We start from the raw sequence: 14,993 nt of genomic DNA on the forward strand, positions 1-14,993 counted from the left end.
TCATTTGGGATCACTCGATCACCAACATCTGGAATTGTTGCAAAAGCAACATTCTGTGCACTGATATGATATGTATAGTTCGTAGGGTATCCTTTCGGAAGGTGCTTGTCTGCAGCCGAGGCTTTAACGGCAAGCAGTATTTCATTATCCAACCTCGTCCGAGAACGAGTCACTGCAAGCCACAGAAGCCGTAGCTACTGAAGCTTTGGCTGCTTCGTCAGCCAATGTATTACCGGCAACATGTATTCCTACACGTTGGTGCCCCAATGTATGAACTACATGGACACATGGCAGCTTATCCTTAAGATCAGCCACCCTTCCCCACAATATTTTGTGTTTAATGGTGTTCCCTTTAGAATCTCTAAACCCGTTCAGTATCCAATGATTGAGGTATTCATTGTATGACTGGACGCAGTAATACGAATCACAGACGATCAAAGTCTGCGTTCCTGGCTCTGAATGTTCGAGCGCTAGAAGAAGAGCCTTAAGCTCGGCCAACTGTGCTGTGCAGTCCCCTAAGGTCTGAGTGTACGTGTTATGAGGATGAAAAACTCCGTCTTCCATTACCCCGCGCACGGCTGCGCAAGCTGCCGAGTATTGATGTTTAGTACCCACAGCCGGTTGTGCCGATCCGTCAGTGTAAATGATGGTATCATAACTGTCTATTGGCAATATGTGTAAGGGAGCGGGGTACTCCTGTTCATACTGGAGAAATTCTTGTGTCTGAAGTCTGGGGTCAAATACATAATCAACATCAGTGGCGGTCAGAGATGTTGCCCATTGAATCCAGCGTGGATGCAATGCCTTAGCGTTAGGAACACTCGCTTTAGTGACAACCTCTAAGGCCGGAACAGGGGAGACAACAACAATGCGTTTCCCCTGGGCAAGCGGTCTCTCCTTTATGACGGCAATCTGAACTGCCGTCAGAATTTTTTCAGTAGGAGCAAAACGTTTTTCTGCATTGGAGTACAAATGTGATTTGTATGCTATTGGCACCGTGTCACCCTCATTAAAGGTGATATAGGTAAATCCTAGGGCACCAGCTATTATTCTGATGACCAAATTTGTTTTATTGTCCCGTGTGTACAAGTGTCTAGCTTCTAGCATGTCTCGTTGTAAGTCCCTTAGGATGTGTGTGTGTTCAATTGTCCAGTGCCTGCCAGAATAATTGGGCTGAATTAAGTAATATAGTGGCTTTACGCGTTCAGCATAATCTGGAATATATGTTCTGCCAAAATTAAAGAAACCCAGTAATGACTGCAATTTCTTAAGCGTGTTCGGAGGCTGTAGCTGAGCACACTTCTCCAGGAAGTGCGGGGCCAGGCTCTTCCCCTCGTTTGATAGTTCATATCCTAGGAACAATACACTAAGAAACGCTATCTTGCTTTTCTTAAAATTAAATTTATATCCGAAGGTGGCAAATCCCAAAATTATCCGATCGACCCTGGCAAGATGAATGTCAAGGGTGTCATCAGTGAGATAGATATCATCCACATATGATAATGCCTCGGAATCAAGCTCCTGTAAGATGGATGTGACACGGGCCGAAAACAGTCCTGGGCTGTTTTTATAGCCTTGAGGTAAACGACAAAAGCGTTTCTGAGAACCATAGGAAAATGCACTTAGGTCTCTACTTTCATGTGCTAAATTCTGGCAGAAAAAACCATTAGATATATCGAATGTAGTTTTGTATTTTTTACGCACTATATTATTTATTAGCGCTGTGCTGTGTGAATTTTGTATAGCATAAGTGCGTGCATGGCTATTCAAGTGCCTATAATCAACCACTATTCTATATGAATGATCAGGTTTCGCAACGGGAAATAGCGGATTATTCATTGCCGATGTACAGGGCTCAATTACTCCCTGGTATTCAAGTTGTGACAGTATCTCTGTCACTGGAGCTTTTGCTTCATGTTTAACAGGGTATTGTGGCTGCGGGTGTGGTGTAGACCGAACGGGAATAACATGGCAAGGAGAGTCCTTGTCCCATCCTACATGATTATGGTATAATGCAGGTGCCTGCGCTAAAGCCCATTCAGCAGCTAATGCTCGTTTGTCTGTCTCCGGAACAAGATCGAAGAAAGAAGGCAAAATGACATCTTCCCCATGTGGGAGCATGCGGACATGTTCAGGTGGCCAGTCTCTCTCGGCCAACAGGATATCACTAGTAAGTTCATCCCAGAATATTACACTAATAATGCGTTCCACGTCTCCCTCTATCTGAATTGTTAAATCAAAAACCCGATCGGGTGGAAGTACGCGGCCATCCGCCGTTTCAACTGCGATGTAATCGCTAGTTGCTGTCGCATCCAGATGATCTTTCAGATTCTGGCAACATATCGTGACCTCTGCTGCGCTGTCCAACAGAGTCACTGCCCACTTCTTGTTCCTCAACAGTGTTCTCAATATTACTGGCATTTTTAATGGTCAGTGCAGCCACTTTTTTCTTTTTAAATTGTGGCTTTTGTTGAGGAGTCTTTTCTTCTTTTTTAACAGTAGACTGTGGCGAGTCTTTCTTTTCTTTCACGTATTCCGGACGTCGATCTTGACGGCCCCCTCTCTCGATACGTCTATCCGGTGCGGTCCTGAAAGGAACGAGAAGGACGTGAATCAGTATATCTGTCTGGAGTTCTAATGTTATCCCTATTTCTGAGATTATATCTCCTCTCGGAGTACTCCGGATGAGGAGAATCAGCTCTTTTAGTTCTCCTATCCTTGAAATCTTTTTTTTTTTCCCAGTGCTTCTTAGAGCCCTCTTGTGCTTGCTTAGTACCTTCCTTAAGGGTGGTACTTGGTATGTCCAATTTTTTAGGTTTGGCTCCCAGTCCATCCCGTCCTATACTAGTATAGGTATCAGAGATTATTTTGGGTAGCTGTCTCTCTTGATCCTGGTGTGGAATTTCCCGGAGACGCTGGCGTATCGCCAGTGCTACTGCTTCCCCTTTAATATTACTCAATATTATCGAGGAGACGGCGTCAAAATTACGCATCAATTTCATCCCCAGATCTAGGGCTGGTGCAGCCCCATGCTCATTTTGTATTTGTTTCAATACTTCCGGCAAATTGGCCAGTGTAGGGGTACCATGCGTGGTAGTATAAACGGCAGCGAAGACTGTACCCCAAGTGGCACATTCATCAACCGAGGGAACCATCCCAAATGGCAAGCATATAGTGAGCAATCTATGTTTCTCCTGTGGCCCCGTATGGGGGAACACAGCTTCCAGCTGATTTGTTTTCTGAGCAATCCAGAACGGTATTCTTTCTCGATCCGAGGGCATTTTACCCATAATGGTATGCACCGTTTGTGGATTAATCCCAGTAGCCAATTGATAACCACCAGCTACTGGCGGTGCTGGACGCGCTGGTGCAGTGTTCAATGTTCGCATTACGAACTGTACTAATCGTCTATATAATGCCACTAATTCATTATATAATATCCTTAAATCTACAAGCGGCATAGTCTGAATGCATGGATGAGGTGTATATGTGGCAAACATGGGCCACGTCGGCCCTTCATTACTTAAAGGACCTAGCCTCACCCGCCGCAGTATATGTGGTAGGGCGCCTTCAAACCAGTTTTGATGCTCCTGATATGTGAGTGATATTTCATGATACTGGTATGCTTCGTACCTTACGGGTACGTCCGCAATGTCATAAGTGTGAAATGTGTGCGTTCGTTGGTCAGCCTCAGGAAAGGCAACCCAACAATAAAATGTTTCCGTTTGGTATGCTTCAGTTGCTTCTATAATCAAAGTAACTTCACCGCCCTCTTCTGTAAGGCCATGCGCTAATAAATGTTGTGTAAGTGCATGTCTAGCATTTGCAGGAATGTCGATGGTATTAGCCATAGTTGTTTTTAGAGAAACGGAATACCAAAATAGGGGAAGTTTTTTCCTTTTGTGAGTTCGAGCTCGAACAACCTACAGCCTAAGCAGGTGTTACCTGTTTGGCTGAGGAGGATTCTCCCAAAGACCACGGACGTCTCCGTATAATGGTACTGAGGGTACCTATTGTCTGTGAGACAGTGATAGTCAGGGTACCCGTAAATTAGTGCCTAAACACCATCGTTGGTGGCGCCATGTCGTAGTTTGGACTCTTGCTTTGAGCAAGACTGCTGGTCTCAGAATGACAGTACTTTCGTTCGTAGGTGACTAGGTCTCTTCCTACAACTATTTGTAACTGTTGTCCAAACCTTACCGGCTTACTAGCAGTACCTCACCGAAAACACAATAGTAAAAGGTGATTTGTAGCAGTCGCTTACGCATGGACTCAAAATACAATATCTCAGGGTTGTCGTGGTTAAACGGAAATTACCCTTTTCTCACAGATTTATAATGTCTCATACAAACAAAGGCAATAACACAGATGCAGTAAAGTTATAATAGTTTTTATTCAACATAACTGCAATTTGTGATAAGTTGCATGAACTGCAATGATTAGGATAATGAATATACCAAGCAACAGTATAGTAAAGAGGAGAGTCATTGTTATAAAGACCCCCACCATTATGCAATATAAGATAAAAATATATGTATATGTAAAAGAGGGAATAAACCCTAACACCCTAAGGAGAGTAGGTCTAACCTTCTACTTAAAAAGGAAGAGCTGGGTTCGTTAAACCTAATCTGCCAAAACCATGTCCATGAGAGGAGCCCCCAACCCTCGTTACCTTGGAATGAGGTCTCTATCTCAGACTCCGCAGGGACACGAAGACTGGATCAGTGTCAATATGACTGCAGCATCGGTATCAGCGATGGTGGCGATGCCCTCTGGTCGGAATCCCTCTGATTATCTGTCTAAAAGTGTGTTGTATTTATACAGATCTACAAGGTCCCCTGACATAAGTGTTATTCATAACAATAGATAACAGGCATGCTTGGGACGGCAATTAATATCAACAATCCCTCGAAAGTATAGAGAGGGAAAATCCCTAAGTGTGAATGCCTACTGTATGTTTGTCTTTGGTGCTTGATCTTGACGCCTTGGCGCAGTGACACTGATAATAGAACCCATAACAAGTGGCCTAACTATAAACAAGGCCGCCATTTTAAAGGAAATAAATAATTAAATGGACTAAGCCAGAGCAAGCTAAGTAGGTTAAAAGTCACTGGGTGACGGGGGCACGAGTTTACAAGCCTACGGCTAAGCTAACTCCTGTTGACCCGTTAAAATAAACTAGGATTCACTACACTATAACCCAGCTTCAATTATGCCCAGAAGAAGGCCAGGGAGCCTTAGTTTATGGACTGCGGATCACACTGCTGTGGAGAGGACACTAGCCTAGTTGTTCCAGATTTGATCCTTTTAGATTCATCAGGGTCAGGCAGATTGATGGCCTGGTAGGGGCATTTTCTATTAAAGTGAAATTATTAGGTTGCCTTTCACATTTCATCAAGGTTAAATTTCCATAGGACTGTACCATACTAATATCGTATACATTTATTAATCAGTTTAAGTGCCACCTAAGGATGCCCAAACATTATGACCTTTATAAAAAACTCTATATTAAGATATTGAGAACTTTTCAGAGAACCATCCATGTGGGAGCTGCAATCCCTCCTGTAATGTCAGAATCCTGAACACAAAATAGATGAGAAAATTAGTAATGATATTTGAGTTCCTTTGCAGGTACAATATTTTCATTTCCTTTGTTGATATTTTTTGAAGTGCTGACCTATGCATATTTCATGTATCTTTCGAAGAAGTGCTTGTTTCCAATTATAAATATACTCTTTGTTTTCTACCAGATCAAAACTAGTACCGAAGATATTAGATGGAGAAGCAAGGATTCAAAATTATCAAGTAAGTTTAACTGGGAATCACTTTTAAGTTCTCTCCTGTTGTCCCATTCCTGTTGGTTATGGATATGTAGCTAAAATCCAACCACAAAGCCACTTTTGACTCTGAACTAAGTAAATTGAAAAGTAAAAAGTAGAGAGCTGCTTCTCATTAAAAGAGGAACAAGAACAAAAATTTAAGGTGACCTGTTAGCATTGAGTCTGAAGAAATTGGTAACCTGGATAGTGAATTCAGGTAGACAGTTTGCAGCACAAAAGTAAGGTAATTATTGTTGAGTACAGTCATTTTTCAGTCTTGTAGATGATAATAAGATTTTTTCAAACTCAGTAAATTTTAAGTAGAACAATGTTCAAAATACCCCAGCCAACACGTGTTTCACCCCCTAGTTGTCTCGCAGGCCTGGTCTTTTTAGAAGACTTTTAAAATAAAAACATTAAATAATCAACAACACAAAATAGGAAACAAACAATAAAGGAATTATCAATCATTCCCATATTTGAAACAAAAATGAACATTGATGCAAATTGAAGTTGTCAAAGGGGAAGATATAATAATACATGTAAGCAAAAATGATAGACAATCGACAGACATTATATTTAATAACTGAAAAAAGAAAAAGAATAAAACAGACAAGAGAAAAATAATTGAAAATTCTGCTCCTGAGGCTTTATTAATACATTCATTTTTACCATACTTTTATAATTGTTATAATATGGTTAGTCTATTCGTGCTCCTAATTTAGAATATCTCATAATTCTGCCAAAATTAAAATGTGTGCTATACCCATCGAAATTGTTTTATGTGAAATTCAAGGTACCCTCACAGTTTCGAAATGAAAATACACCTCCTAGTATGTATAAGAGGAATTAAGCATGTGCTGTATGTGAGGCCTAATAATTAGTGCAAAGGGAAGGGGAAAATGATAACATACCCAACGATTAATTGTACACCAGCTGGTTTTTGGAATAAATTAATTGAATCTGTAGAAAGTAGAATTAAGTAAATGATTTACAAAGCAATGTGGAAGAGTAATATTATTAAAAGATGCATGACTCATAAGGGTCTTACCAGATAGGTAAAGGACGCTATTAATCTGAAAGGAAAGAAAGAGAAGCGTGAGTGGAAGGTTTATTTGGAATCAAGGCATGGTTATCTAGGCACTAGCTCAAACATTATGCAAATTGCGTTAAACAAAGGCAGAAACGGCTTGTATACCTGATCGTAATTTTCAACTACAGAATCTCTGCGGTCAAAGAAAGGCTTCCACGTCAGTATTGGTCCTATGAACTCATACTGAACATACAAAGATTGAATCCCATGGCATCTAAAGGACGTTAAAGGCATGTGACCACCTAAGAGAAATGCAGCCGCTGTCTTTGAATGTAGGATGTTACCATAAAGAAAATATATTTCTCGCAAAATATCAAAAAAGAAGACAATGTAACATTGGTAAAAAAATATTATTTTAAAAAAAAAGTATAATTGAATTGTAATTAAAATGAGCAAATTCATGCTGACAAGTCAAGGTAGAGTAACAAAGTGTCTAAGCATGTGACCTCCTAGGCAAACCCTGCGGACATGTTGTAAATGTATGGTTACAAGAACAAAAAAGTATGTGTATCCACGTATTTTTACAATAAAGTTAATAAGAAGCAGGTGTTGGTTGAAAATATTGTTAAAGTGAAAATTGGTAGGTATAGTAACCATATGGTACAAGAGAACAGCATATGGCAAATGATGGGAATTGTAAGCAAAATAGAGAAAATGAGTATCTGGAAATGTGGGCACTTAATTAAAAAGAGAATTTATTGGACAGGGTCATGTAACCTGTGTGGGCCCTATGTAAATATATAATGAGAGGTGCACACTGACAAGATAATAGAATCTGGTAGAGGAACACGTCAGCCATCTTAAAGTTTCCAATACATAGAGATAAATATTGCAAAGGAAAACTAAGCTAACCAGTCATAATACAGTACTAGAGTGAATTGAAAAGAGGAATCTAATATAAACTCCATGAGGATCCCAATGGTTGTTGGATGCTGATATATGTGTATGTCACAAGAAAATAGGTTTACATGACTACTATGACTGGTTTTCCTGCACTGCTAGAAAAGTGTTATATGACACTACAGTGACTTTCATTTTGGGTGGAGTATGAACAACCTAAAATTAAAGTCTTGGATATATTCTTGCATGGCACGGCAGCCATCTTAAAGTTTCCAATACAGAGAGATAAATATTGCAAAGGAAAACTAAGCTAACCAGTGATAATACAGTACTAGAGTGAATGGAAAAGAGGAATCTAATATAAACTCCATGAGGATCCCAATGGTTGTTGGATGCTGATATATGTGTATGTCACAAGAAAATAGGTTTACATGACTACTATGACTGGTTTTCCTGCAATTCTAGAAAAGTGTTATATTACACTAACTACAGTGACTTTCATTTTGGGTGGAATATGAACAACCTAAAATTAAAGTCTTGGATAAATTTTTGCAGTGGAATGTAGTAAGCAATAATCAAACGGTCTCGGAGAATTCCTACCTGAAAAATGACAATGTAACCAGAGCTGAGAAAGAAAGAAGACACCCTTTAACAATATTTAAGTAGATAGAGAACCCTATAAAAAAGACAAAGGAGAAAAGGAGGACAATTGTTTGCAAGCCAAATAATGATTTATTGAAGAAAAGAAGATAAAATGATGTAATAAAGTATTTTTGAGTGTATGTTGTACACAACTTTCATTCAGACAGGAAAGCTAAAGCATATAGGAAGTATCTGGACGGTTACCTAAAAACATTATATACTATACAACCAATAGTGAATCTTTGTATCTTTGTTAAGACTATTGGTGGTATATCTAATTTCAAAATCAATTAATTTTCATGTCTTCTCATTTGAAGTTCATGATTACCATCATGTAAATGGACCTTTACATGTTCCAATCCAAAAAATTAAAAAGTACGGGTGTTGGGATGAAACTGGTTGTAATGTTCTGTAAGTGGTAGACCTGTTACAATTTTGTTGATGTTTCTATAATGTTCTTGGATGCGAGGTTTCATGGGTCAAATTGTACTGCTTACATATATTTGGGAGCAAGGGCAGATTATGATATCCACAAAATATGTGCTGTTATAATTGATCCAATCTTTGATCAGGAGTTTTAGCCCAGGGAATTGTTAAAAGTGTTTGATTTTGTTGATTCCTAGTTTTCATATGTTGGAGTTGTGGCAGCGATAGAAACCCACTGGTTTATTTGAGAAAGTCTCTTGTTTTGTCGTTTTTTTTTTAGTATTCAGATTTACTAAAAAGTTGCCTTAGACTTCTTGCTCTTCTGACGCCCGTTTCTGGATACATATTGATAATGTTGTTGATGGATGGATTATTAGTCAGTAGATGCCAGTGACATTTTAGAGCTTTTCTGATTATACAATGTCCAATATTGTTTTGCTGTTTATCTTTGTTTGAGGCTTGTAGCAGTGTTGAGTGAGGAGTTTTTCCATTTTCATTTGTAATTAACTTTAAATAAATTGTGTTGTATTTTCTTTCTTGTAGACTATTGATCAGGTCACTCGACGTTGTTTGGTCTGTTTCATCATTGCTGCAGCTGTGTTTGATATATTGAAATTCTCCTTTTGGAATATTGCAAATAGTGCTTCGTGAATGACAGCTATCTGCTCTTAAGGATTTTAGATTTTTGGATTTGCAGTGCCTGATTTGGATACTGTAAATATATTACTTTACACACAACAGGTACCTTTCCTGAAGGCAATGTTATACACTGTGCAATCTGCCATAAAAAACTATTTTGAAATTGCAGTCTTTTTTGTCTCTGTGAAATTAATTTACTTTTTTATGATGAGAGAGACTTGGCTTTCAGAAGACAGTCAGTTCACTTCAGATAGAGGATATGCGGCTGAACAGACAGTATGGCAAAGGAAGTAGAGATTATCTCACATAATTTGTTATCAATTGATATACCTCAAACACTCTTTAATAAGGGAATTGAAGCTCTAGCTATTGATCTTTCTACATCTCTATATGTCATACTGGTGTACAGACCTCCTGATTCCACATTGGTAGCCCTTCCTTCTTTCTTGAAAGACATAGCCACTTTGCATTGCAATAAGTTCTCAATTTGCAGCTTGAAACTCCCAATCACCCAGCTTTGAATCTTCCAAATGATCTAGTTGTACTAAATCAAGAACAACAGAATTCAAAGCCCATGCATTTAGCAGGATCCTATCTTCTCCACTCCTACTATAGTTTTTAGGGTCGAGCCTGCGTTGCATGCGCTCGCGCATGCGTATCGCAGCGAGATGCTGTAGTAGTTAGAAAAGGGCTCAGAGCCCTGTCGACGTCACGTCAGTTTTTTTCATTGGTTCGTGTGCTTGCCTATTAAAATCTGCTTGCTTTCATTAGTCGAAGGCATGCATACGTCATGCCTTTTGCTGTGGCTAGCCCTCCTCGAGCGCAGCGACCAAGTACAGAAAACATGCGAGGCTCGCTGTTTTCTGTCCGGCTCGTGGACTACTTTTTCTCTAATTTACTAGCGCGATTTCGCTTGGCAGAAGTCGAACGCTTTAAATAGTTAATTGTACTTTTTCGGGTTAGGTACATAAATGCACTTTTGCCGATAGGTGAAATGTCGGGTTGGGAGTTTACAACGCTATCAGCTCTAACATGAGCAAACGCGAGACCTGTTGCATTGCAAATGCTTGTTAATATATATTGTTATCTTCAGAGGCTGGTCTTTCTCTGTCTCAGCTGCCATATAGAATTTTCTTCCTCCAGATCTTTGGGCCAATCAGAACTTTGTTGAAGCTGATTCCCAAATAATACAGGCAAGTAGATGTAGAAAGAATCCTTTTGATTTGAAGAACAAGTCAAAGTGTAGAGCCTATCGACCAGGGTCCTTCTAGCTCTGTGATCCCGACTTAACTGCCAGACAGACAAATGCCCTACAAAGTAGAGATGCAGATCCTGGAACTGCACCTAGAAGATGCACCCCATAGAACATGACAAGATTACAGAATACTTTACAACATTATAGACTAAAGAATGCCCTTATATCATACAAAACCATAATACAGTATATCACAGGCTTGCTTTATTTTAGGTGGTGGTGGACCCCACATTATGGTAGAGAGGTCCACCTTATACCAATTTTTCAGACAGAGTTTGTGTATTCTACAAGTCCAACTATGAGACTGCTTTTAGGCAGTTCTTGTCTTCTGTGTTTTCCTCCCAGATTGATCCAGCCCTAAGCTTTGTATTACAGTGCCAACAAGAATATGGGGTGGAGTTGGGAGTTTCTGTCAGGGGAAACATAAAGCAAAGGCAAGAAAGAGTAAGAGGATTTCACTCTTAACCATCTTTTAACATCTTGGAAGTAACACTCCTGGGGAAGAATGAAGCAGGAATGGGTTTTTGCTACACTACACAGGGCCTTCTGCCTCTTTTTGTCCATATACTGGCTTCTGTTCCACACCAAATGATCTCACGAAGTGCTTGGGGGAGCCCTGAAATTCACTTTCCTCTTTTGGGGTCTCTGGGAATCTAGTGCAGGAAATTAAAATGGATTCCTAGGTTGCCATAATCGCATGCAGTATGCTCGTTCCACGCACATTGTACTGCACATGTGTAAAAAATCCACATGTGTGTTATCCATGTCCCTGGGATCTGTTCACAGGAGACAGAAAAACATAAAAGCAAGAGGACAGGTAAACAGACCAGTCCTGCCACTGCAGTGTTTTGCTGCCATCTCTACACGGCAATGGTGGTCCCACTCCGTAAAGGAAGTTGCGCACGGTGTACCCCTCTAGACAGCATAAAGGTCTAATTCTGTGCCACAGAAAGCTGTGATAGTTGCGCGATTGTTGCATTTGCGGAGGCAAAAATCAAAAACTCCCAGAAACTCACTGCAGGGAACTTAAGGCAGGAGCATGGTCTCCAAAGCAAGCCAGGGAACATTTTCTGTCAAAAACGCAAGTAAGAAATGGTGGTCGGTGCTCCTTGATTTTCCTAATGAAGGGATACAGATATTTAGTGAAGAGACTCAATGATAATGTGCAAACCTGGAGTGCAACACACTCGATGGTGAAGGCCTTTGATGAAGCAAAGCTGGAACCCAATGCTGCTTCAGAAGCCAAGTATTTTCTTCTAGCCTCTCCATTGCTAGCCATAGGAACACCCATTTTACTCTAGCATCATCCTTCTCTGTCTGGAACAGTTGTACAAATTGTAATCCCTGTCTTTGTGGATAGTCTAGGAAGGGGCATTAATGCTATCACATACTGAAAACTGGACAAGTATGTGCATCACTTCATCACTGTGCAACATGAAAAAAAAGATGCATCACTTGTAACATTTGCAAAAGTGTAGCAGAATGAAAGTGATCAAATATGTAAATGACTTCAGTATTTAAGAACCGAGCACATTCTTTTTACTGTAGAACTGTGAAAACAGGGCCACTATGTGCCAGACTATACTACTGTAGTGACGAAGAAAATATGTGCAATAGGTTTCAACTTGGAAACTGGTTAATAATATGGGCTTTGCTGGGGCTTTGTGGAATCCAGTGCTGCATGTTACTTGGAGCGTTAGGTACTCTGAGCCATAATATCTTGTTAAACTATTATTATGTTTTAAAATCGGTGGTAGTTTGTGCTCTGTTGCATGACAGAAATTACCTGCTGATACCTGGATTTGCAAAATAATCCTGGTTATGCTGGAAAGGTATATGCTGATATCAGTCCTATCGTGCACGTGGACAATGTGCTCCGTGCTGATAGGGATACTTGGGGTGCTCCCTCTGGAGGTATGAGCTATTGTGAATGGCAATAGCAGAGATTATAGTGGACTACTGTGGGGAAAGGGCTCTGATTTGCATCATTTACGATGATCGTGCATAAACATCATGTGGGAGAGAACATGAAACCCCCTTGTACAAATGTCTTTGCAGTTTGACCAATGCCATGGTGCCAATTTGTTTGAAAGTGCACAGTGTACTGCAAAGGTTCATGGAGCACTCGGTACCGGCGAATCCCCTAAATTACTCTCTTGCCTTTTATTTAAAGCCTGTACCAATTGAGACAATTTTACTGTCCCAATGCGCTTTTACAGTGTAGTCTTTGTTGATCAGCTTCATACACGTCCTTGGGGATACACACACGCATGGCATCGATCAGAATGTGTTATAAAAATGCACAATCTTCCACTTCTATTCCTACAACGTCTTCGATTGGTAACTGGACAACGAGTGTGTCTTGAAAAGTCAGGAATCACAATTTAGTAATGGAAGTCACTTTTTAGTTGGCACCTTTTTTTGGCGCACATTCCTGTTTCCTGTTACTGCCCAACCAGCTTTCCTCTTGGGGTTCAGGCCCATTTCCGGATCATCGAAACAAGGAAGGAGCTAAGAGGAAAAAGGCAACAGGGGTGCCCTCCCTCACATAATCAGTCACCGCAAAAGCCCTGCTCCAACAACCTGCATGTTGCGCTATATTCGGAGGAACCCTTTGTCATTCTATACCAGACCTTGTCTAGTTCAACAGTGTATTCCAGGTGCTGTTTGTTATAATAAGGAACAGCAGTGGTTACTGTGCTGTAAAATATAGGAGCCTCCTGGTGATACTGTCTCTCATTATATGCCTAAGCATGCGGGGCAGAAGGGCGTTTTGTGTTGACTATTTCCTGTCCGGCCCAGTTTACAAAAGTAGATAAGGACCTTCAGAAGCCATAGATTAAACTACAAATATTTAACATGCGAAGGAATTCAATACCTGTTCATACATGCATTTATCTTAGTGTTAAAATAATATTTGGCAATTGATTATAAGCACAGTACTCAAACCTTGAGCTTAAGCATATTTCAACAACATAACAAAGCAAGTTAGAAGGCAAACATATTGAAAAACCTAACAAACAACTAATATAGGCAGTACAACTCCAAAAGCTATTATTCAACCGACTGGCAATAAATATACATCATATAAATACATACATGAAAACTCAGTTTCCTGCAAAAATAAATCACAGAAATACGGGACTCTTGAAGCCCTTGTTTCTGGTTGTTTATATCAGTGCAGTCAATAGGGTCCCAGCACTGGATGTTTTGCTTTACGGAATTTTCCCAAAACCAATAACTCATGTGGCCTTTCTATTAGATTCATAAGGGAAATGTTCTGTGTTAAACAAATATCAATCAATCAATCAATCAATCAGTATTTGTAAAGCGCGGCTACTCACCCATGAGGGTCTCAAGGCGCTGGAGGGAGGAGAGGGGCCTCATCTGTAGAACCACGTCTTGAGGTTCTTCCTGAAGATGGTGAGTGACGGCTTTGTCTGAGGTGCAGGGGGAGGTTGTTCCAGTTCTTTGCTGCAGTGTAGGTGAAAGATCGTCCTCTGGCGGTGGTTTTGTGGATGCGAGGGACAGTGGCCAGGGCCATCTGGGTGGAGCAGAGGGGTCTGGCGGGGGATGTGGAAGGAGACGCAGTGGTTCAGGTAGGCTGGTCTTGCGTTGTGTATGGCCTAGTACGTGTGGGTGAGAAGCCTGAAGGTGATTCGCTTCTCGACCGGTAGCCAGTGGAGGGTCCTCAGGAGTTGAGAGATGTGTTCTCGGCAAAGGAGGTCCAGAATGAATTTGGAGGCAGCTTTCTGGATGAGTTTACGTTTTTTGATGTTCCTAGTTGAGGTGCCGACGTCGAGGGCGTTGCCGTAGTCGAGCTTGCTCGTGACTAAGGCGTGGGTGACTGTCCTGCAACAGTCTGCTGGGATCCATATGAAGCTCTTCTGAAGTTTGCAGAGTGTGTGCCAGCAGAAGGAGGCAACACAGTTTACCTCCGCCTTGCTTAATACCACCAACGTGTTTCGACCTCCTTTCGGTGGGGCATGCAAATTACATAGAAGTCATTATCAGAGGGTAATATTGTGGATGTGGAGGGCACTGTACATGGAAAATAGTAATAATCCGTGGTATATTTGTACTGTTTAGACATGAGCTGAGGGAAGATATACAAAATAAGGGTATCTAGTGAATACCTAAAATGTGTTCTAGTTTTTGTGGCAATTGTGCAATGTGAGCAAAAGGTAATACAAATTTACATTTAAAAGATTTGACTTCTGAAGCAGCATTGTTTTCCAACTTAGTGTCTCAACTCACACCCTAGGTGCTAAAAAACATG

General features: G+C 40.6%; 1 protein-coding gene across 1 annotated transcript in view; it reads left to right on the plus strand.

Annotated features, from left to right (window-relative positions):
- Nucleotides 1-14,993, plus strand: part of FER1L6 (fer-1 like family member 6) — a 682,981-nt gene that overhangs the window by 308,175 nt on the left and 359,813 nt on the right. The window contains exon 4 of the mRNA XM_069220715.1: nt 5,751-5,805. Coding sequence (XP_069076816.1) covers nt 5,751-5,805 — 55 coding nt within the window. The remainder of the gene's footprint in view (nt 1-5,750; nt 5,806-14,993) is intronic.

Source organism: Pleurodeles waltl, chromosome 2_2 (genome assembly GCF_031143425.1).
Source record: "Pleurodeles waltl isolate 20211129_DDA chromosome 2_2, aPleWal1.hap1.20221129, whole genome shotgun sequence".
NCBI classification, from domain to species: Eukaryota; Metazoa; Chordata; class Amphibia; order Caudata; family Salamandridae; genus Pleurodeles; species Pleurodeles waltl.